Source organism: Taudactylus pleione, unplaced genomic scaffold (genome assembly GCF_031769625.1).
Source record: "Taudactylus pleione unplaced genomic scaffold, aTauple2 ptg000483l, whole genome shotgun sequence".
Classification (NCBI taxonomy): domain Eukaryota; kingdom Metazoa; phylum Chordata; class Amphibia; order Anura; family Myobatrachidae; genus Taudactylus; species Taudactylus pleione.
In genome coordinates, this window is record NW_028284885.1 from 313,080 (window position 1) to 337,186 (window position 24,107).

The 24,107-nt window shown below is 45.8% G+C and overlaps 1 protein-coding gene across 1 annotated transcript in view; it reads left to right on the forward strand.

Moving 5' to 3' along the window:
• Window positions 1–24,107, forward strand: part of PARP1 (poly(ADP-ribose) polymerase 1) — an 81,620-nt gene that overhangs the window by 26,604 nt on the left and 30,909 nt on the right. Inside the window, exons 2-8 of the mRNA XM_088449363.1 lie at window positions 6,210–6,372; window positions 7,360–7,469; window positions 8,615–8,829; window positions 21,007–21,103; window positions 22,233–22,349; window positions 22,693–22,869; window positions 23,136–23,274. Coding sequence (XP_088305489.1) covers window positions 6,210–6,372; window positions 7,360–7,469; window positions 8,615–8,829; window positions 21,007–21,103; window positions 22,233–22,349; window positions 22,693–22,869; window positions 23,136–23,274 — 1,018 coding nt within the window. The remainder of the gene's footprint in view (window positions 1–6,209; window positions 6,373–7,359; window positions 7,470–8,614; window positions 8,830–21,006; window positions 21,104–22,232; window positions 22,350–22,692; window positions 22,870–23,135; window positions 23,275–24,107) is intronic.

Here is a 24,107-nt window from a genome sequence, read left to right on the forward strand (position 1 = left end):
CGATGCGCGTTCCCACATGTCAGATAACGATCTCTGAAATCTGATGTGTTTGCAGTCAGAATTTAACGATTTCATTCATTTTAATACTGTCAGAAATCGTTCATTGTTGATGAAATCGTTGTAAAAATTGTTCATCTGACAAATCTGGGCAGGACAGATGGTGTAATGGTTAGCATTACTGCCTCACAGCACTGAGGTCATGGGTTCGATTCCCACCATGGTCCTACCTGTGTGGAGTTTGTATATTCTCCCTGTGCTTGCGTGGGTTTCCTCTGGGTTCTCCAGTTTCCTCCCACACTCCAAAAATATACTGGTAGGTTAATTGGCTCCCAACAAAAATTAACCCTAGTGTGTATGTGATGGGGAACATAGATTGTAAGCTCCACTGGGGCAGGGACTGAAGTGAGTGGCCAAATATTCTCTGTAAAGCGCTGCAGAATATGTGTGCGCTATATAAATAACTGGTAATAAATAATAAAATAAATAAATCTGACCATGTGTATGCACCATAAGCCCTGACACGCAGGCCAATCACATACTGTACACTACCGCACAGTGGAAACGGTGTCTTTAATAAAGTATACAGTACTGTAGTAATTCTGCACAGCAGACTATTATCTAAATGCCTGCCCATGCGATTACGGCAATTTCGGCACTCTCACAGTGATGGCATGCCTTAGTAGTGGGGTTTTAGCAGCGCTGTATGAAATAATTACTGAACCACAAATCTCAGCCTAGAGGCGTTTTTGGATTGCAAGCTGACTGTGCGCCTTCTGTAGCACACTTGCTGCAATGTCGGCACTGCTGATGTGGCTGGCTTGTGTGGGTAACGTTACGGGTATCGCAACTTGTAGGATGTATGTGGACACTGTAGCATAGAAATGCCAGGTGGTTGCAAGTGGGGAGCAATGTATTGAGTTCGGCAGAGTTCCTTTAAGAACATTGAACTTGATTTGCTCTGTCTTTATTCAATACTGGGCGTGCATCTTCTGGCCACCGCAGATATGTATTTTTATAAATGACAGAACTCACCAAATAATTTAATTCTTAATTTAATCCTGTATTGAAGATTTAAAAAGCATGAAAAAAAAAAAAATACTGATGTACAATATTACATTGTCCCTTTCCGGGCCTCGAACTTGAAGCGCCGGCTCTGTAAGGTGCTCACCTTACCCACTCACCCACATACGCCAGCCATGGGAGGGCAGAGTACATGGGAGAGCAGTAGGGGTACAGAAATGGCGAGCAGGGTACTGGGGCACAGAGGTGGGAGGGCAGAGGATACAGGAGAGCAGAAGGGGTACAGACATGGGAAGAGGGTAACGGGCACAGGTGGAATGGCAGAATACACAGTAGAGCAGAAGGGATACAGACATGGAGAGAGAGAGTAAGAAGAGGCACAGGAGAGCAGAAGTGGGGAGAGGGGAACGGGGCATAGAGGTAGGAGGGTAGAGTACCCCAATGCAGAAGGGGTACAGACATGGGGAACAGGGGTAGGAATTAATAAATGTCATAATCTATGTAGGAAGCAGTGCAGACCAATGGATTTATCAATGAGAAACATCAAACAGGTCACTTCAAGTTGTTTTGTTACCGTAAGTAAAGTGTATCAGCGGCACTCCATAGTTCTACTCCAAAACGTGCATCACTCTCTTAATGATAGGGCCCTCAGTGTCTCTAAGGCCTGGCGCTGTGCCCCTCACTGCTTCTAGGCAGGGCCCTTCAGCTGAACTCTCGTCTCCTTGTGCTGTGAGGAGCCTCGGGCCACGGTGGTGAACAGCAGGTGGGGCCCTGTCACAGATTATTGCAGGGTGCCTAATGATACAGGTTGGAGAGGAGCTGCATCATTCAGTTGATGGAAACTGACCTCTGTCCTTCTCATTGGTGAAGCCTCCTGGTGGCAGATCGCTTGTGAGGGGGCTGGAGATGGACTCAGCCCAGCTGCATTCCCATAGCTGTCCTCAGCTGCCACGCTCTGATTTTAATCAGCTGGAAGAGCCGGGCGCTCGCAGTCCTCGATACTTTATACTCCCAGCTCAGCCTCGCACAGGCAGTAAAGCACTCTAGTAGGCAGGACACTTGGAGCGCGCGGAAGTCAGGTGGAATGCACAGCCTGCGGCTATTGGATGAGAGAGAGAGACCGCCGGCGGTGATTGGTTGGTGATTGGCTGCTGCGACTCGTGTGTGTGTGTGCGCGCACGCAGCAGCCAGTCACCTCTGGCAGCATCTCCCCAACCAATTGCCGGCGGCGGTGATTGGCTATTCACAGCGTGTCCTGGGGGACCCGGTCATTTTTTGAAAGCAGAGTCCCTCACTTCCTGTATTGCGTAAAAACGCGCTATAGCGTGTATTCAGTGATGGTTTTATACATTGCCGTTCAAACCCAACTGTTAATTTCTAAGGCATGTTATCACTGTGTGAGTGCCGCACACCGCTGCAGAACATGGCACATGTCACACGTACTTGGAACTGACTTTTTTCTAAAATGAGTGTTATCGTGCTGAAAAGTGTCTAGCATAATATACTGTAATAATGAAGGACACATTTGTAAATTGTTTTTCAAAAGTGTACTCTGGACTCGCACACCGAATGATTTAATCCTTTATTACACCCTCCGTTATAGCTCTCGAACCGTGACAACTATAGCGTACCGAATTACATGTTCAGTCAGCCAATCAGTGGGCTGTGCTACATACATTGCATTGTTTTATGTTACGCATGCGCAGTGCAGTTTAGGAAAAGTGACATCTGGTGCTTAAGTACGTTACGAAGCGACTCAGTGCGCCACGACACAGTGCGACTAGCAGGGCGCACTACATGGCGTATGAAGCAAAGATGTAGCAGGGCACATATATATATATATATTTTATAAAAAAAAAAAAGCTTCTTGACAAAGGGACACGTTCGGTCCCGAAACGTTGGTGTCTATTGTTATTACACGCTAGTTGTTCACTTACAACAGTCTGAGTGCCTCTGTTTATGAGAAGCTTTTGATGGAATTGTGTACGGAGGGCACCTGAGCAGCTGATGTGGAAGGAAGAGTGCCGGTCTGCATGAGATTGTATATGTATGTGTGTATTTGTGTGTGTATGTATATATGTGTGTGTATGTATGTATATATATATGTGTATATATATATATATGTGTATATATATATATATATATATATATATATATTCGGGGTGGTTCTAGATATTGTGGAGCTCAGGGCGAAAGTTCCTGGTTGGTCGATCAGGGAGGGTGTGTAATTGCGAACACCCCCAATTCATCACACTTTGGGGCGTGCCCAGCACTTACGGAGGTGCTGGGCTTCCCTCTCCCCTCATGGTGAATAATTGCCATGTGCAGTAATGTGCCTTACACCGTATGTCTTACACAGTAATGCCCTTTATGCCACACCCTTTATAACACTTGATGCCACACCCAGTAATGCCCTTTATAATACATTGTGCCACACACAGTAATGCCCTTTATAATACATTATCCCTAATTTAAATTACGCCACGCAGTAGTCCCTTATTCATGTTATGACACAGTAGTGCCAATTTTTACCAAAATGCCCAAATTAGTGCCCCTTATGCAATGCCCACAGCAGCTGTGCCCCTTGCACAATGGCCCCATTAGTAGTGCTCTCTGTAGTAATGCCCCCAGTGTAGTGCTTCTAAGAAAAAAAAAAAATACAATTAAAAATACAAACACAATACTTACCTTAAGCTCCGGTGCCGTCCGAACGGTCCTCTGATCTATGGGGGAGACGTCATGTCGTCCCCGTAGTGCTCTCTGCGGAAGCCGGCACTCAGGAGTGAGCTCCAGCCTTCGGCTGTGGGTAAGGAGCCACATGCCTGCTGGTAACCAATCTCAGTGGGTGCCCGGCAAATGGAGCCTCCCTGCGGCAGCTTTAGGAGGGTGGGGGTGCGAGGACCGGACCAGCGATTATTTTATTTTTTTCTATTTCACATTAAGGTTAACTTTTTTTCAATTGCGCTTTTTTTGCTCGTCCACCATTCATAAGATGACACTTGTGACACCACGGAGACTAAGGGCCGTATTAAATTAGAAGCGAAAAGCAGAGATCCGCGAAAAAGTATCGCCAATTGCGACTTCGCAAGGTGGAAACTTATCTACGTATTCAAATGCAAATACTTTTTTCGCATGCGCGAAAACGCAATGCAATGTAATAGGCGAAAGAGTTTTACCTCTGAATACTGTAGGTGGAGAAAAAAAGGTAAAAATCGCTACTTTGGGTGCAAAGGTGGGGAAACCACTCAGTACTCAAGCACTTTGAAAATGGGGGCAAAAAAGTGCAAAGTGGGGGTACAAACTTAAAAACTAGCGAAATAGACTTTTGGGGGGTCTGCAAGTATTGGTGGTGGTTTTTGGATTGCAGGTGCTTGCTGAATGCGTTTCTTCAAGTGGTTTTTTTTTTTTAAACTTTAGTGACTTTAAACCATGCTTGCACTCATTTTCAAGTACCCCAAATTTTACAGGACTACTTATTTTCACCCCAAAAAAACTGCTTAATGCCATTCTTCACCACTTGCGATAAGTTTCAGCGGCTAAAATACGCGATGTAGGCGAAAAGTACGGCAGGCGAAACTTTATCATGTACGCGAGTCTACTTGAATACGGGCCTAAGGGGTATATTTACTAAAGTCAAGAGTTTTTAGAAGTGGAGATGTTGCCCATAGCAACCAATATGACACCAGCTCGCGCCCGGAGCCAAGCTACTCCCGCCGACGCAGGTGGTCCCTTCACCAGGTACCCGCCACAGTGGCTTACCCGGCGCTGGGAAAAAACACTGTCCCAGCCCCGGGCACGGACGCTGTGCCGATGCTGGGATCAGACGGCTTTCCACAGCAGCAGCCAATGAGAGTCTATCTGACTCTCATTGGCTGGTCTAACAGACAGCGATGTGTCTGTGTCTCTGCAGGGCGACACGCTGTGCTGCAGCCAGCTGTCAGGGATTAGCCACAGCACAGTGGGGACCCGGGGACTTTAAAAAGTCCCCAGTGCCCGATAGCTGGTAAAATACGCGCTATAGCGCTTATTTGCGACCACTGCTGATGATATAAAGCCCTGCCTATAAAGCACATGAATAAATCAGAAGGAATTTGCTCTGTTTCGCAAAATTTCCAAGAGACAGAGTACAAACCTCCAGGAACTATATACCCTTGGTGATAAGATCCCATAGCCCACAGCAGTAAGCTTATTTTATACCACAGTAGATCTACAATTATATAATATAGTGGCCAAATGTTTAAAATAAACCCTATATCCGTACAGTCTCCGTCATTAGTGCCGTCCTGTCGTAGACTTCTTGCTTTCTGTGGCTGTCGGCTAAAGGGCTTTTTGAGCTCACTATAACAGTTTGGGATTGTTTAGTCGAATTACAGCCAAGTGTGATTCAGCGCAATGAGTTTGCTGCCATGTTTGGAAATCATAGGAAGTTATTTTCCCATAAACCATACAGCGCACTCGGGCAAATCCTAGCACTTCAAATCCTCGTAGCCCTCTGCTAAGTCTTTGTGGTGTGTCACATAGCTTTCTATTGGGAACCCTAAGCAAAGAGAATGCCTTTCAGCTATTAAATTATTGCATGTGTGCGTGTATGTATATGTGTGTGTGTGTGTGTATATGTATATGTGTATATATATATATATATATATATATATATATATATATATATATATATATATATATAATTATAGTCAAATATCTGTATCTATATCTAGTGCCTATTTTTTTTTATATAAGGATGTTATAGGAGCAGATTCAATTAGCTGCGAGCTTCGTACGGCGGCTCGCTTTCGCCATATTTCCGCGCATTGCGGTAGGCAGGTTCTGTTCTTGGTTCCATAGGCTGCAAGCAGAATTTGCCGTCTGCGGTTCACACGCGGAAACTATTGGGACCCGTTTTGATGGCTTCCACATCTAATTGAATCTGCCCCTTTTTTGTGGGTTTTCTCAACCATATAGAGGAACAAGGCTCTAGGTCTATTGTCTTTACCCAGGTAACAAAATACAAGTTTCCCCAAAGAAAACTGAAGCGAGGACCTCAGATCTTACTGAGAACGCGGGAGTTCATGCCTACTTATTAGCGTCACATGAATTATAAATTAATCCCACATACAAGTCTAATGTCCTTATTGGCTGTTTATTTTGCCTGACATGGAAAACTGACCGTCTCCAGTTGCTGTTGTTTCTCCTAGTCGCCCATGTTTGATGGGAAAGTCCCACACTGGCACCACTATTCGTGTTTCTGGAAGCGCACGCGAGTCTTATCCAACGGGGAGATTGATGGCTTCACAGATCTACGGTGGGATGATCAGGAAAAAATTAAGAAGGCGATCGAAACTGGGGGAGCCACAGCTGGTAGGTGGATGACTCTTTCTAGTACAATTGTGTCAGAAAACATATCTAAATAATTTATATGTGCCCTGTGTTTGGTTATTCCTATAGCAGCAAACCCTGGGCAGCCCTATTAATAAGGAAGTTATATAGAAGCATTTGTATGAATTATTGCTTTTTATATTGTTTTTTATTTTTTGTTTTAGTGTGTGGTTCTGCTTTAGAGGGGGGGGGGGGGGAAGAATCGTCATTAGGGCTTAACACATGACCTCTCTATAACAGTGGGGAAACTATGCATAGATTATACTATATATGAGTGGAAACTGCATGCATTATACACAGGAATTAAGCGTGGTCTCTTGTAACTGCTTCCACGAAGTATGAAGAACCCTCGTCTGGTTTTATGCACTAGTACTGTTCCCCTGGTTCAGCCTACAGACTAGTAGGTGAGGCCCTGTCCATGTGAATTAAGAGCGCATAGATGACGGATGGGTAGGGTATAAAATACCGGCTGTCTGGATGCCGCCGGTCAGAATACAGACCGCGGCTCCCGACAGCCAATATCCCGACGCCAATAGGAAGTCACGGTAAGTATTTTTCTAACCCCTACTCTAACTTCCCCCCCCCCCCCCCCCCCCTTTAGTGCCTAAACCTATCCTCCCCTACCCAGTGCCTAACCCCGCTACCTAACCTCCCCCTAACACCCCGATACTTCTCTTCGGGAAGCCAGCGGTCGGGGTACTGGTTCCAGGAGGGGTACCTGACAACATGGCTACCTCTTTGACTATAGCCAGTCTGTAAAACCAGTGTGGGAACTTTGGGGGTTTTAGGAAGTAGCTTAAAGAGGATTTCTTGTTAAAATAGGGAGCTCCACCCAGAGGTTTTTTTTTTTTTTTATATATTGTAGAGGGTTTTTTTTTTTTTTTTTACATCTGTGCAGAGTAACGGTGGGCAGTATATTGGGTAGCAAATAGAATTCCAGCTGGTGATTTATTTTTATTTTTGTGGCAGGAGGTGACTGTAAAGGAGGTAAAGCAAGCATGACGCTGAATGATTTTGCAGCTGAATATGCAAAGTCCAACCGAAGCACCTGCAAAGGCTGTGACCAGAAAATAGAGAAGGTAACACGAAGGATATATAAAAAATAATAGCTGGATGAATGTACTCCATTTCCTGTAGAGGCGCATAACACGCCAGTATTCCTGCTCCAGGAGCCTCACATTGCTGCTCTGTGCTGCTAGGGACCCTGCTCCTCCCACTATATAGCTCTACGTGTGACTTCCTACTGCCTCCATTCCCCTCCTCCCACCATGCCCCTGTCACATGCAGCCCTGTCCTCACTAACCCATTACTCATCTCCTAATATACTCTGTGCTGCTGGGGGACCCTGCTCCATCCACTATATAGCTCTATGTATGACTTCCTACTGCCTCCATTCCCCTCCTCCCACCATGCCCCTGTCACATGCAGCCCTGTCCTCACTAACCCATTACTCATCTCCTGATATATACTCTGTGCTGCTGGGGGACCCTGCTCCATCCACTATATAGCTCTATGTATGACTTCCTACTGCCTCCATTCCCCTCCTCCCACCATGCCCCTGTCACATGCAGCCCTGTCCTCACTAACCCATTACTCATCTCCTGATATACTCTGTGCTGCTGGGGGACCCTGCTCCTCCCACTATATAGCTCTACGTGTGACTTCCTGCTGCCTCCATTCCCCTCCTCCCACCATGCCCCTGTCACATGCAGCCCTGTACTCACTAACCCATTACTCATCTCCTGATATACTCTGTGCTGCTGGGGACCCTGCTCCTCCCACTATATAGCTCTACGTGTGACTTCCTGCTGCCTCCATTCCCCTCTTCCCACCATGCCCCTGTCACATGCAGCCCTGTCCTCACTAACACATCCGTCATCTCCTGATATACTCTGTGCTGCTGGGGACCCTGCTCCTCCTACTATATAGCTGTGTTTTCCTGCTGCCTCCATTCCCCTCCTCACATCATGTAACTGCCCTTGTCACATGCAGCCCTCTACTCACTAACACATCCCTCATCTCCTGATATACTCTGTGCTGCTAAGGGAACCTGTTCCTTCTACTATATAACTCTCAGCCTGGTAATTTTAAAGGGCAAGAATTGTGCCCTTTGCCAGTTCATATACCGGAGAACCAGCTTATCCTTTTGCTTATTTTTATCTCATTTATGTTATAAGTGTTTCATGTTGTTCAGTACGAGCCTGTGTGTGTGTTCTATGCGCAGGGTCAGGTCCGATTATCGAAGAAGAGTTTGGATGTGGAGCGGCCTCAGCTGGGCATGATTGACCGCTGGTATCACCCAGACTGCTTTGTGAGCCGCAGGGAAGAACTCGGCTTCCTCCCGATATACAACGCCAGCCAGATGAAGGGCTTCAGCATTCTCAGTGCAGAAGACAAAGAGGCTCTGAAAACAAAGCTCCCGGCAGTAAAGAACGAGGGGTATGTATGCGAGCTTCATAGACTGTACTCTGGGAACGCGCTTCCTACAGAGGTGACTAAATATCGGGTATCCCCACCAATCAGCAGCATTGTGTAACCGTTTCTGTATTACTGAACTAAACCACCTGTTCACATTTCATGTCCCCCCATCTGCTTCACACTATCGCCATGTGGCCACAAGTAATAGCTTCTCAGTTCACTAATACCATATTCTATCAGGTGATCTTCTGCGCACTGACCCAGAATGCAGTGGCCAAAGTCGGGTTCTAATTGGTCTGCACGGTAATGAGTGTCTTCTGCAGTCTAACCATTAGCAAGTAATTGTCTCCTGTCCTCGGGGCAGGAACGCTGTAGTGCTCCCCTTCTGTGACCCTTTCTGGCTCATTGCCTCATGCAATAGAGCATTTTCCAGGGGACAGACATGCTGGGGGCTACAGAGCCTGGAGTGAGGTGAACTTGTCTTACATTTTCTACAGACTAGCACAATGCACCTTGTCTTTTATACCTGTAACTTGTATTGCTCACCCATATGCCAGTGATATCATTGGGAGATGGGCACCATGTAACGCCGCATTACATGCATCAATGTAGGGTTCAACCAACAGGGAGAACCTACTAAACATTCAAATTTGATACATTTAAATAATTGTATTAGAAATATTTACACTACTGCATTTCTCCCATAAGATGTAAAATAACATATTACACCAGGAAATGTTGAAACTAATTCTCTTAAACTAACAGGAATAACCACATCTATCTCCTGCAGATGGCACTTGGACATGACACATTAAGAGCCTTCGTAGTTGACTTCAATTGTTGAACGGATCTGTCCATTCACTTTTATCACTTACAATCCACTGCTCCCTTTTGCATATCATAATCTCCGTGGGTTATGAGTGGTAGGGGGTGCACAATATTGCAGTGATTTTATTAATAAGAGCTCTGTGTAAAATAAACACTAATATATACTGTGTGTGTATGTTTGTGTGTGCCATACACAAACAAAAGTGTTAGATTTTAGGAAGGCTGACTTTGCAGAGATGGAAAGATGTGTTACTCAGTCAGTGGCAGATTGGAGGAACTTGGAAGGGGTGCAGGAGAGGTGGGGGAAAATAAAAATGCAATACTGAAGGCTACAGACCTTTGTATTAAAAGGGTTAGGAAAAGCACCAGGAAAAGGAAACCAGTGTGGTTTACAAAACAGGTATCAACTAGTGTGAAATAAAAAAAGATGGCTTTTAGGAAATATAAGCAGGCCTAAAATAATAACGACAAAGAGGTGTATCTTGCCAGAAGGAAGGAGGCTAAGAAGGTGATTAGGCGTGCACAGGCAGAAGCTGAGGAGAACATGGCCCAGTCAGTGGATAAAGGGAGCAAAACTTTTTTTAAGTATATAAGTGAAAGGAGGAAGTCACATGGGGAATAAGACGACGTAAGACAGAGAGTGAGTACATGATGGAGGGAGACAAAGAAATAGCAGATCATCTAAATAATTATTTTTGTTCAGTTTTCACTACAGAAAAAGAGGGGAAGGGGCCACAGTTAAGTTGCAGAGTCAGTCATAAAAATAAAGTGCATAAAATTTCATTTACAGAGGATCGGGTCCTAACAGAACTAAAAGTGGATAAATCAATGGGGCCAGATGGGATTCATCCGAGGATACTAAAAGAGCTTAAAGGGGTCCTGGTAACACCATTATCAGAATTATTCAACCAGTCGCTAGTAACAGGAGTGATTCCAGAGGACTGGAAAAGAGCAAATGTAATACCACTGTACAAAAGTGCCAGCAAAGAAGAAGCAAGTAACTACAGACCAGTGACTACAGACCAGTGACTACAGACCAGTGAGCCTTACATCAGTAGTGGGAAAAATTATGGAAACACTATTAAAAGAAAGAGTGGTGGAATATCTCAAATCCAACAATTTAGACACACCAGGAGGGGTAAAACAAATGACTGAGGATCTGGGTAGACTAGAGGAATGGGCAAGAACGTGGCAACTACAGTTTAATGTAAAAAAATCTTATATCATGCACTTGGTACATAGGGAGAGGAATCAGTAGCAGGAAAAAAGAAGTGATAATACCACTGTATAGGTCCTTGGTACGTCCTCATCTAGAATACTGTGTTCAGTTCTGGAGGTCATATCTCCAGAAGGCTATAGACACATTAGAGACTGTACAAAGAAGGGCAACTAAAATGGTGCATGGCCTACAGCACAGAACTTACCTAGAAAGACTAAAAGATCTTAATATGTATAGTTTGGAACAGAGAAGGGAAAGGGGGGACATGATAGAAACTTTCAAATATATGAAGGGTTTTAACAAGGGACAGGGGGGAAGCATTCTTCAAAGGAAGAGGTGTACAAGAACCCGAGGACATGCACTGACACTGGAGGGAGGGAGGCTCAGAGGAAGAGATGTACAAGAACACGAGGACATGCACTGACACTGGAGGGAGGGAGGCTCAGAGGAAGAGATGTACAAGAACGCGAGGACATGCACTGAGACTGGAGGGAGGGAGGCTCAGAGGAAGAGATGTACAAGAACACGAGGACATGCACTGACACTGGAGGGAGGGAGGGAGGCTCAGAGAAAGAGATGTACAAGAACACGAGGACATGCACTGACACTGGAGGGAGGGAGGGAGGCTCAGAGGAAGAGGTGTACAAGAACACGAGGACATGCACTGACACTGGAGGGAGGGAGGCTCAGAGGAAGAGATGTACAAGAACACGAGGACATGCACTGACACTGGAGGGAGGGAGGGAGGGAGGGAGGCTCAGAGAAAGAGATGTACAAGAACACGAGGACATGCACTGACACTGGAGGAAGAGGTGTACAAGAACACGAGGACATGCACTGACACTGGAGGGAGGGAGGCTCAGAGGAAGAGATGTACAAGAACACGAGGACATGCACTGACACTGGAGGGAGGGAGGGAGGCTCAGAGAAAGAGATGTACAAGAACACAAGGACATGCACTGACACTGGAGGGAGGGAGGCTCAGAGGAAGAGATGTACAAGAACACGAGGACATGCACTGACACTGGAGGAAGAGGTGTACAAGAACACGAGGACATGCACTGACACTGGAGGGAGGGAGGCTCAGAGGAAGAGATGTACAAGAACACGAGGACATGCACTGACACTGGAGGGAGGGAGGGAGGCTCAGAGAAAGAGATGTACAAGAACACGAGGACATGCACTGACACTGGAGGGAGGGAGGCTCAGAGGAAGAGATGTACAAGAACACGAGGACATGCACTGACACTGGGGGGAGGGAGGCTCAGAGAAAGATGTACAAGAACACGAGGACATGCACTGACACTGGAGGGAGGGAGGCTCAGAGAAAGAGATGTACGAGGACATGCACTGACACTGGAGGGAGGGAGGCTCAGAGGAAGAGATGTACAAGAACACGAGGACATGCACTGACACTGGAGGGAGGGAGGCTCAGAGGAAGAGGTGTACAAGAACACGAGGACATGCACTGACACTGGGGGGAGGGAGGCTCAGAGGAAGAGGTGTACAAGAACACGAGGACATGCACCGACACTGGAGGGAGGGAGGCTCAGAGGAAGAGATGTACAAGAAGACGAGGACATGCACTGACACTGGAGGGAGGGAGGGAGGGAGGCTCAGAGAAAGAGATGTACAAGAACACGAGGACATGCACTGACACTGGAGGAAGAGATGTACAAGAACACGAGGACATGCACTGACACTGGGGGGAGGGAGGCTCAGAGGAAGAGATGTACAAGAACATGAGGACATGCACTGACACTGGGGGGAGGGAGGCTCAGAGGAAGAGATGTACAAGAACACGAGTACATGCACTGACACTGGAGGGAGGGAGGCTCAGAGAAAGAGATGTACAAGAACACGAGGACATGCACTGACACTGGAGGGAGGGAGGCTCAGAGAAAGAGATGTACAAGAACACGAGGACATGCACTGACACTGGAGGGAGGGAGGCTCAGAGGAAGAGATGTACAAGAACACGAGGACATGCACTGACACTGGAGGGAGGGAGGCTCAGAGGAAGAGATGTACAAGAACACGAGGACATGCACTGACACTGGGGGGAGGGAGGCTCAGAGGAAGAGGTGTACAAGAACACGAGGACATGCACTGACACTGGGGGGAGGGAGGCTCAGAGGAAGAGGTGTACAAGAACACGAGGACATGCACTGACACTGGAGGGAGGGAGGCTCAGAGGAAGAGATGTACAAGAACACGAGGACATGCACTGACACTGGGGGGAGGGAGGCTCAGAGGAAGAGATGTACAAGAACACGAGGACATGCACTGAGACTGGAGGGAGGCTCAGAGGAAGAGATGTACAAGAACACGAGGACATGCACTGACACTGGGGGGAGGGAGGCTCAGAGGAAGAGATGTACAAGAACACGAGTACATGCACTGACACTGGAGGGAGGGAGGCTCAGGGGAAGAGATGTACAAGAACACGAGGACATGCACTGACACTGGAGGGAGGGAGGGAGGCTCAGAGGAAGAGATGTACAAGTACACAAGGACATGCACTGACACTGGGGGGAGGGAGGCTCAGAGGAAGAGATGTACAAGAACACGAGGACATGCACTGACACTGGAGGGAGGGAGGCTCAGAGGAAGAGATGTACAAGAACACGAGGACATGCACTGACACTGGAGGGAGGGAGGCTCAGAGGAAGAGATGTACAAGAACACGAGGACATGCACTGAGACTGGGGGGAGGGAGGCTCAGAGGAAATGTGAGGAAAAATGACATCACGGAAAGGGTAGTGGATAAGTGGAATAGCCCCCATCAGAGGTGGTTGGAGCTAAAACAGTGGAACAATTTAAACATGCTTGGGATAAGGCAGAAGAATATCCTTGAGAGACGTAAGGAGTAAATATGTTTGAAGTTGCCGAAAGGATACATGAAAAGGGGCAGACTAGATGGGCCAAGCGGTTCTTATCTGCCGTCACATTCTATGTATGTGTGTGAGTGTGTGTATAATATATATATGTGTGTATATATATATATATATATATATATACATCTATATCTTATAATAAAATGAATGGATTTATCGGATGACTCTTCCTGGGGATGTGGGGGTGGACTATGCAGCTCGCTGTTGCTGGGATTAGTGTTCTATAATGAGTCTCCTCGCTGGGATGTCCTCCATTCCTGACCTCAGACCAGCAAGTGAGCCTAAGCATTGTTTTAGGTTGCTCATGTGCACGATGATGATATTCCAATGCGTTTCATGTAGTGACTTTCTCAGGGGAGGGGATTACATTTATCATTTGCTACTTTTTCCCAAACTTTGTACAAAACTTAGGCCGGTATCCATTTAGCCGCGATCGGCAAAAAACGGGGCTATTTTGCTGACTATCAAAGTTTCTTCTTTTGGATATACCGTATATACATTTTTTTCCCCATATCTTATTATTTCAGACAAAATACCGTATATACTCGAGTATAAGTCGACCCGAATATAAGCCGAGGTACCTAATTTTACCACAAAAAACTGGGAAAACTTATTGACTTGAGTAGAAGCCTAGGGTGGGAAATGCAGCAGCTACTGGTAGTAATCTCCAAACCCCCCCCCTACCCTGGTAGTGCCCCCAGTAGTAATATCCCCCCCTGGTAGTGCCCCCAGTAGTAATATCCCCCCCTGGTAGTGCCCCCAGTAGTAATATCCCCCCCTGGTAGTGCCCCCAGTAGTAATATCCCCCCCTGGTAGTGCCCCCAGTAGTAATATCCCCCCCTGGTAGTGCCCCCAGTAGTAATATACCCACTGCGGGAGCTGGAAGATGGCTCCCACAGTGGGAGCAGCAGCAGCCGATGAGAGTCTGACAGACTCTCATCGGCTGCTGATTACAGCAAACGCACAGCTGCCGGCTCCGGCAGCTGTGTGTTTGGCTGTGTGTAGTGCTGACCGAACTCCGTCCGCATCGCTCCATCGCATCGCTCCTTCACATGGTGTGTCAGCGCTACACACGCGGTGCAGCTGTGTCACAGAGACACAGTCTGCACCGCGGCCCGCATGGTACACAGCTGAGTGAGGCGCCCTCCAATATGTGGCGCCCTACTCAGCTGCGTAAAGGGAGAACCGGCCCTGGTCCTGGAGCATCACTCGAGTATAAGCCGAGGGGGGACTTTTTCAGCACAAAAAATGTGCTGAAAAACTCGGCTTATACTCGAGTATATACGGTAATAGGATATTTTTGCCAAAAACCCATAGGATCCGTGATAAGCTCATAGACCTATGTGTTTTCGCCATTGAGGCAGTGAAAAAACTGCACTTTTTGTGTATTGTTTTTCGGAATCAGGTCTCGAAAAAAAATCCACGATAAGTGCCGGCGTCTGTAATGTATTTTCTTACTAGCCTAGAACGTGATCTGCAGATCAACTTGCATTTTAGGAGCATAATTTGTGTTTAGTACAATGTTTTTGTATTATGACAGCTCTTAATAGGTAAATTTTTATTGCATTTTTTCAAGTACAGGGCAGTGTTTAGCGATCACTGTCCCAAAAATAAAATTTCAAGGTACGTTTTCTTTCCCTCCCCCTCCCCCTTTTTTTAAATGACTGCTTGTGTATAAAGCTAGTTGTGTGTCTTCAAGAGTCTTACACAGCAGTCTCTCGCCTGGTAACAAGGCCATTAAATTATTTGTTATAGAGCACCCCACCCCCAGAGCTAATAAAACAAAGGGACATCGCTTAATATTTGGGTGGGTGAAGCCGCTGTTGCCCGCAGCTTCACGCACGATGAATCGCTTTTGCCAACATTTTTTTTTTTTTTAATTGGTTATTTAATTAGTTGTGTTGCTTTGCATACAGGGGCCATGTGGCGGGAGAGGCCCACGTGACCAGCAGCGCTATACAGACTGGTGTCAGTAGCGCCTTCACCCACCCTCACACCAATGTCACTGTGTGCCCTGTAGCCTATCCTATTCATGTGACCGCGGGCCCAAAGCTCCTCTCCCACCACCCCTTACCTGCCGCACGCATTGGTGCCGCACCTATCTCTTGCATTGATGATGTCAATACATTTTTATTTTAGTTATTGCTCAGCTTTACCTTGATGGATGGAGATGAAACAAAGTGCAGGTTATTTCTAGGAGTTCCCACTACACAATGTTCAGTAGTTTTTGCGCCAACTTGAAACGGACTCAACGTTCTTATGATATTAGTTTGTGAATTATTTTAATTATGCATTTTTGATTATAAGTGGGGGGGGGGGGAGCATTACATTAATGTAAGTGAACAACAGAGGTTTGATCCGTCCATGCGGCCGGTGTGACCGCCTCGCCCCTGCTGCACAGGAAGATTCTCTTGAAGGAGTTTCTGAAGGACTTCAGTTTGTAGACGTACATGATGGGGTTTAGGGCAGAGTTGGCGTGGGTGAGTATGATGCCGATCTGCAGGATGATGGGGGGGATGTAGCAGTGAGGGCAGAGCAGGCTCAATCCGTTCATGATGTGCAGGGGAGCCCAGCACAGCATGAAGAAGAAGATAATCGTGAAGAGGGAGGTGGCCGTCTTTAACTCCTTCATCCCTGCTCCCTGTTTACCCACCATGCCTTGCAGCTGCTTTTTCACTGCAGAGTAGATCTGAGCGTAGATGATGAACATGATTATCAGGGGCAAGTAGAAGAAGACGAAGGAGAAGAAATACACCAGATAGGTCATATCGATGACATGTACAAAGATGCAGTAGCCATGTTGGGGCGGCGGCTTGTGCCAGCCCATCAGTGGCATCAGCCCACTTAGAAACGCCACGATCCAGGCTGCCACGATCAGGATGAGTGAGTTTGTGGGGGTCATTATGCTCTTGTACCGCAGAGGGTTTAGGATGGCGATGTAGCGGTCCACGGAGATGGCCAGGAGGCTGAAGGTGGAGCTCATGGTCAGCATGATCAGATTGGAGAGCATCAACAGGCAGACCTCCAGATTGTACCGCGGGACGCCGACAGCCGTCAGAATGGCGCAAGGAATGGCGAAGGCCCCCACGCACACGTCTGCCAACGACAGAGACACCAGGAAGTAGTTAGTTACCGTCCTCAGCTTCCTGTCCTGCATGACCGCAACGCACACCAGTATGTTTCCTAGAGCGGCTGCAGCGGCAATCACTATCTCCGCCGCTGTGTAAGGTTCATCCAGACTGAACAGGATATCCGTAGGGGCTGAGACGCTGGCGTTCATGGTGCCGTAAAATGTGTTGAAAGTACCTGATGTAAACTGGGGAAAGAAATTATGATCATTATATTGTGATTGTACTTCACCGTATATTAATACTCCAGCAGAAATGCACCTGGCATGCGATGGTGGGGTTAAGGGCTGGGCACTCGTGCTTAGGTCTACATCCTCACTGTTTAGGAAATGTTGAAACTAAAGCTGGGTAGCCACTATACAATGTATAGTGCGATTATATCGTTCCAATGCAGATATATCGTATAGTGTTTACGTCCGATGCGCCGTTCATCACATCGTCCCATCTGCTGTTCTACATGGCAGATGGGACGATGCAATGAATGACGCGGTGCCACGCAGCATGTAACGACTCTCTGTGCCGTTGTATGCCGTATTGTGCAATGTGTATGGCGCGTGCGATATGTCGTTACATCGCATCGCTCCTTCACATGGTGTGTATCCAAATGGTGTGTCAAATACCACGCTCCTCGTTGATCACTTTATTATGAAGAAATAGTGAATGATAGAACATTGATCTGTTCACAACCTCTGCTGTATAGGAATCAGGTACTTTGTAGTTTTGTCATTTTTCTTTTTTATTTTTAAAGGTTACTACGCTCAACCTGAAAGCGAATCTGGAGGCTCATTGTTTTTAATTAGCGGCACCTGAATGACTAATAGGACGAGACTGGGAACATTGTATCTCAGGTCGATAGGCCACATCACATCAGGATTGTTTTAAGCCTGTTAGTGCTCCTGAAAAGTGACCGCAAACACAGACCTCCTTCTACCGCGCCATTTACTAATCCTATTGCTTTTACATTGGCTCTTTATATATGAAAGCGCAAAATTATTAGGATAAAATGCTGCTATATCAGTGCGATAGCCGATGAATATTGCAGCGTGCGTGTCAGCCTTCTTCCCATGGATGGTTTTATTTATTTATCAATCATGTTTTGTTTCATTACAAACCGGTACATAAATACTTTTGGAAGTGACACAGATAAATCAAGATAGTGAGATGTCAGTACAGTTAAGTATAACGGCAGTGTCACACCAGCGATTTCTCACAGGCGGTTTCCCCCCGCGAGTTTTTCGTTTGTGACCGTGGAGCGATTTTCCCGCTGGCTATTCCGGTAGCATTGTATGTGATGACCCAAATTTCTGTCAGCAGCAAATGACCGGGATGCTGAGAATCACTAGCGGGACGTTGTTCAGTAACATTTCAATAGTATCAACGAGAATATATTTACAGATGTTCAGCTGAAATCTGACATAATGTGGAGTAATCATCAATATCGCACTAACTATAGTGTATGAAAACAAAGTTGAAATCCGGTGCAGATTAACTAGTGTCGCGCTAGTGATGTGTTTCCCTGCGATTCTGAAATTTGACCTAAGGAGGAAATAAAAGCGGCTACAAATCACAGCACTACAGGTACCTGTCCGGGTATCATTGGTTTTAGTAGTGCTGCATTTTATAGTGGCATTTGATGCATGGGAATAAATCCCTGCCGGCTGCAGGTTGCCAGAGAACGTAATCCAAAAGCAATTTAATGGATAATGGAATTATTTATTTATTTTTATATGATCAATACCAAGAGTCCCAGAAACATTGTTACAATACATTTTTTTCAGTGGAATACAGAACATTTCAACCTTTTTAATAGAAAATTGTGATGTGGTAAAAACAATGACCTTAGTCACATATGGCGCATGCGTTTTATTGCGTCTGTTTGCACGATGTGTACTTTTGAGGCAGTGTGAAATGGCTTCTGTTTTATTTCCAGCTGTTCTCCCCACCCGGTCTCCACATATCTCATTTGTCCATTATAAGTGATCTTATTATCTCTAGTGTGATTGTATCAGGTGAACAGAACAGTGTAGGGACCAGTACTGAAGTCGGCACGAGTGAACTGTGAGCGTTACATTAGAAAGACATAGGCCCTCATTCAGAGCCGTTCGCTATTTGCGGTCGTTCGTTTAAAAACAAGGGGTGGCTATTCAAATGATCCGTACGCACATTGCAGTCTGTTCACACCTCTAAGTCTGAACGAACGAGCAAAACATACGCTCGTTTATTTGTTAAAAACGCCCCCTGGCCGCTCGCACCATACGTCATGTCCGCTATTTATTAGATTAATCGAGTACATCGACCAGCGTATGAACTGCTCGCTATTCTTGTGGTTGGTGTTTGCTACCACAAATTTGCGAGCAGTTCTGGCTATAAAATAACCCAGTGACGTGGTCATTGACGCTGCTGTTTTAAATATACACACCCATAAAACGCCCGTTTTGACCTTTAAGCACGCCTGCGTTCGGATCTCCACTCCCCATTTTCAAGCACCTTCCCCTGTTACCACCCACATACGCCTCATTCTGTCACTCAAAATAGCAGGCACTCGCTATATAGCGTACAAACGATTTTCGGCCGCACTGACTGGTTCGCGCATGCGTATAACGATCCGTACGCATGCGCAGATGTGCAAACATCGCTCGGAACGAGCGTACTGCCGCTAACGAGCGGCTCTGAATGAGGGCCATAGGTAGCAGTTAAGGCTGTTAATATAACTTATTTGAGCTTAGACAGCGATAGAGGCATCATTTTATATGCTGGGACATTGACTCCTAAAGGAAAGCGCATGACTTTTGTATCTCTCAGGATAAGCCCGGCTTTGGGGTCAAACCGTGTTGGCAAGATTACCCACACTCCCCTTTTCTCCTTTACTGTAGGGATCCTTCTCATCTGAGACCTCCATCATCTGCACTATAGGGGTAGCTGAAGACATTGGGCCCTTACAACTAGGAGAACCCTATTTGGGGTAGGCGGTATACAGCCCTCTTCCTGCCCCGTGCACCAGTCATCTCGCCACTTTAATATTGAAAGATGGCGGGCTTATCAATGTGATGGTGATCCAGAGAGGACATAGTGGTACCCTAAACGGGGCCAGCCTCAGGTCAGAGGAGATAGGACGCCATAGGGGGTGACCTTCACACATATGGTGGAAAATAGAGAGGAGTAGAGTGTAAAGATGTTCCACACACAAATGTATTTGTCATGGCACAAAGTAAATCAACTGTTTCTTTGTATATTTAGTATCATATTGGTAAAGTATAGAAGCATAATCTGATGTCCTTACACACTGAAGAAGTCCAATGTTACATAATATGTGCAGGCACAGTCCTACGTACAATATATCTGATATAGAGAAAGGTGCTACACTGACACTACTGTACTGTACGTAATCTTATTCCAAGAAAGATAAAATATGCTGCTTCCCAACCAAATGGTGCGACTTACGGTTGCTCCGTGTCAGGTGAATGAGAATCTGGTGATGTCCAATCGCTCCCTGTAATAAAGTTCTCGCTCTGTCCTGTAAGTGGGTCACTACCTCCTCTATTTATTTCTGTCCGTCACTTCTCACTTTATTGCCGTCCAGCTGTCTCTGCTTCATCGGTCGTAAAGGTGTTGGCAGTAGATTTGATTAATTACCTTAATAATTAGTCACTCTCATTGTGATTACCTGCAAATATCTGCCCCTGGAGGATCTATAATGCCCTTTCCTGGGACACAGCTCACACCTCGCTGGTTAGGTGTTCTAATTAGGGATGCGGCACAGCTGGGAGCAGTATGGAATATTACACAGCGGGGGCTCTGTGTGTTTCTGTCCCCTTTACGATTTGATTTTTACGATCAGTAGTCCCACTGTCCGCCTTCTATTTCTTGCATTCTCTCTGTTGATTTGAGGCAGTTTATGAGCATTATAAAACAATGTAACCTCTAACCTCACCCACTACATTTTAAAACACTAGGCAGTCACAGCGCGCTTAGCGCCGATCTGCTTAGCGCTCAATCTGTATCTATCTGTTCCCAGGAATACTACTGAACTAGTGTCGGCATGATATTTTCCAGCCTGGCCACAATGTGCATCGATATCTTCATACACTGCATCCCCTTAATATGCTCTTTTCTGCATTCCACCTAGGAAGAGAAAGGGGGATGAGCTGGACGGATCTGTCGTATCCAAAAAGAAACTAAAGAAAGAGAAAGAAAAAGAATCAAAGCTTGAAAAGTTGCTGAAGGTGAGTTAGGGGGGTGCAGTCATTACAGCTGTATGTTATTTTTAGGCGTGCGCGCACGCTTGAACAGGATATAGTTGTATCATTCATGGGTTAAGGTTACAAAAATGTCTACGTTGTTTTATTATTTTGATTTAAGTATTCCTAAATGGGCGAGCTGCAGGTGTTCTCTCGTTGCCTCTGAATGCTTTGTTACTGCACAGAGTCCAGTGTTAGCCGATTTGTGAGGTCTCGGAGTGAGGACATCGTTGAGTCACCAGAGCTTCGATATGTCAGTAGACATGAGGCTAAAGGTTTCAGTTACGTGGTCTCATGGCCATATTAGCTACATAAATGTATGCAAATCGGAAGTACGCAGTGAGACTGATTCTCAGTGTTTAGTGAGGTTGAACAATGACTCCACACGGTCAGATCAGTCCACTCCGACCCCCAACTTCTGCAATTTCCGATCATCGTGATATTTCCTGATCAGATGTTGATCTCTACTTCTATATATTGCCTAAAACAACATAACATGTCTGCAGAGCCCGTAGCATATATAGGTACGAGTCATTGTCACCGTGAGCTATTCCAGTTGTGCAGACAGACGCAGGCTCCTGCACTTCCTGTCCGACTTATGACCGTACTCTCGGAATAAATGTAGACCAAGATTACATTTAGACCACACAGGTGTGACTTTGATGAGAAGTACAGAATTGGATGACGGGTTTGGCCGACTTTGACAACCAAAACCACGGTGTGGGCAGCTTACCTGTTAACATTAGCAGGACGTTTTATTTTTGCTGAACTGTATTTAAGACTTTAAGGGGTCTATTTACTAAGCAGTGTTTGGAGACAGGGTGATAAGGTGCCAGCCAATCAGCTCCCAACTGTCATTTTTCAAACTGGGAGCTGATTGGCTGGCACCTTATAACTTTTCACTCTGTCTCCTAACACTGCTTAGTAACTAGACCCCTAAGACGTTAAACAAGCACCCACATTAAGGCCGGAACTCTCTTACTGGAGTAATCGCAGGACACTGAAGCATTAATCTCCTCCTCTGTAGAACTAGATTACATTTGGCGCTTATTAGTTGTGTTCTATAAGTGTGTGTATGTCACTGAATTTCCCCGTATTCTGTCTCTGGGTACAGGAGCAGACAGAACTCATCTGGAGTATAAAGGATGAGCTGAAGAAGGTCTGTAGCACCAATGACCTGAAGGAGCTGCTTATAGCCAACAAGCAGCAGGTCCCATCTGGAGAGACCAACGTAAGTCCCTTCCTGTCGTCACCATGTATACGGGGAATAGACCGTCTCTTTGTAACATACCTGTCATTTAGAGATGAGCATTATGGTTACTGGTATTGAAATGGGAGCATCTTGTGCCTCAGAAATACTCTATATACCGCAGAAGCATTGTGCCAGCTACTGGCTAAATTACCAGGATAATTGGCCAATATTTCATTGAAGTGTACCACAGGCACGAAGGCGCATTCCTCAGATCTCGTCATGTTGTGTTTTACCCATTTGTTTTATTTTTCTAACCGTAAGTCATTTTGTATTTATTTTTGTAATGGTTCTTAAATGTGTTATTGTTTCCTGAATGCTTTAGATCCAGGACCGGGTGGCGGAGGGCATGGCGTTCGGAGCTCTACTGCCTTGCGAGGAATGCAAGGGACAGTTTGTGTTCAAGACGGATGCCTATTACTGCACAGGAGACATCAGCGCTTGGACTAAATGTGTTGCTAAAACACAAACCCCCAACAGAAAGGACTGGGTTATACCGAAGGTGCGTAAAGCCGTTTTCTAGCATTAACTCTGTTTGGAATCATTCTGGGCTTCCGTGTTCACCCAAACCTCATGCTTTCCTTTCTTTGCCTGTTGCACGAATTTGCTGGTGTTTCTTCTATCCTACAGGAAATCCGTTTGTATTTGTAATACACAAGTGCAGACAATAGTCCAGGCAATCTCTAGCCTAGATACTGTAGCGCTCGGCAGATTAGTGCTCTAGAGATACAATCTTCTCATACTTTTTATTTTTTTTCGTGTGTCCAGGAGTTTCACGAAGTGCCGTACCTGAAAAAATTCAAGTTTAAAAAACGGGACCGGGCATTCCCCCCATCCGCAGCGCCAGCTCCAGTCAGTGCTCCTGTCCCGCCTGTACCTGCAGTTAAAGAGGAGCCTATTCCAGAAGGTGAATGGAATTATTATTTTTTTTTTTTTAAGGCTTAAAAACAGATATCTGCATTGGGACTGTTCCTGTTTAGGAAGAACATTACTTGAGCAGCCTGTGGGGGATATGTATCAAACTTTGTGGAGAGATAAAGTACCAACCAATCCACTCCATAACTGTCATGGTACAGGCTGTGGGCCTTATCTATCAATGAGTTTTATCATTCACGACGAGTGATAAACACAACGTATGATAATGGTCGTCCAGCCAATCGGCTACCAACTGTCACCTGTTTAAAAAAAATGGCAGTTGGGAGCTGATTGGCTGGATCACCATTTATCATACACAACAAGTTTTATCACTCGTTGTGAATTCTAAAACTCGTTGATAAATGAGGCTCTGTGTTTGAAAATGACAGGAGAAGATTGGCTGGTACGTTATCTCTCAAGATTTGATACATTTCCCCCTTTAAATGAATGGTAAACTGGGTGCAGATACGTGCAACAACGATTTTAAACAGAGGTGGCAGACACTATTATGGGACAAAGAAGAACCAGGTTTGGGTTGTTCTTTGGTAGGATTGCACCTGTGAATAGTCCCTGTAATTCATCCTGCAGCCGTCCATGAGCGGGAGTATTACAAGCCATGAAATCTGTATTTATTACCGTTATTCACATACTATTAGGGGAATTCAATATGGGAGCGAAAACTCAGTTTTTGCGTTAATTTCGCACCTATGACGTCATTATCGCAGGTTTTAGTTTTACACTGTATTCAATTTCAAAGACTTTTCGCAGGTTCGAAAAGTCTTTGATAAAAAACGGGGATAACTTTTCACCATTGAATAGGTGTCG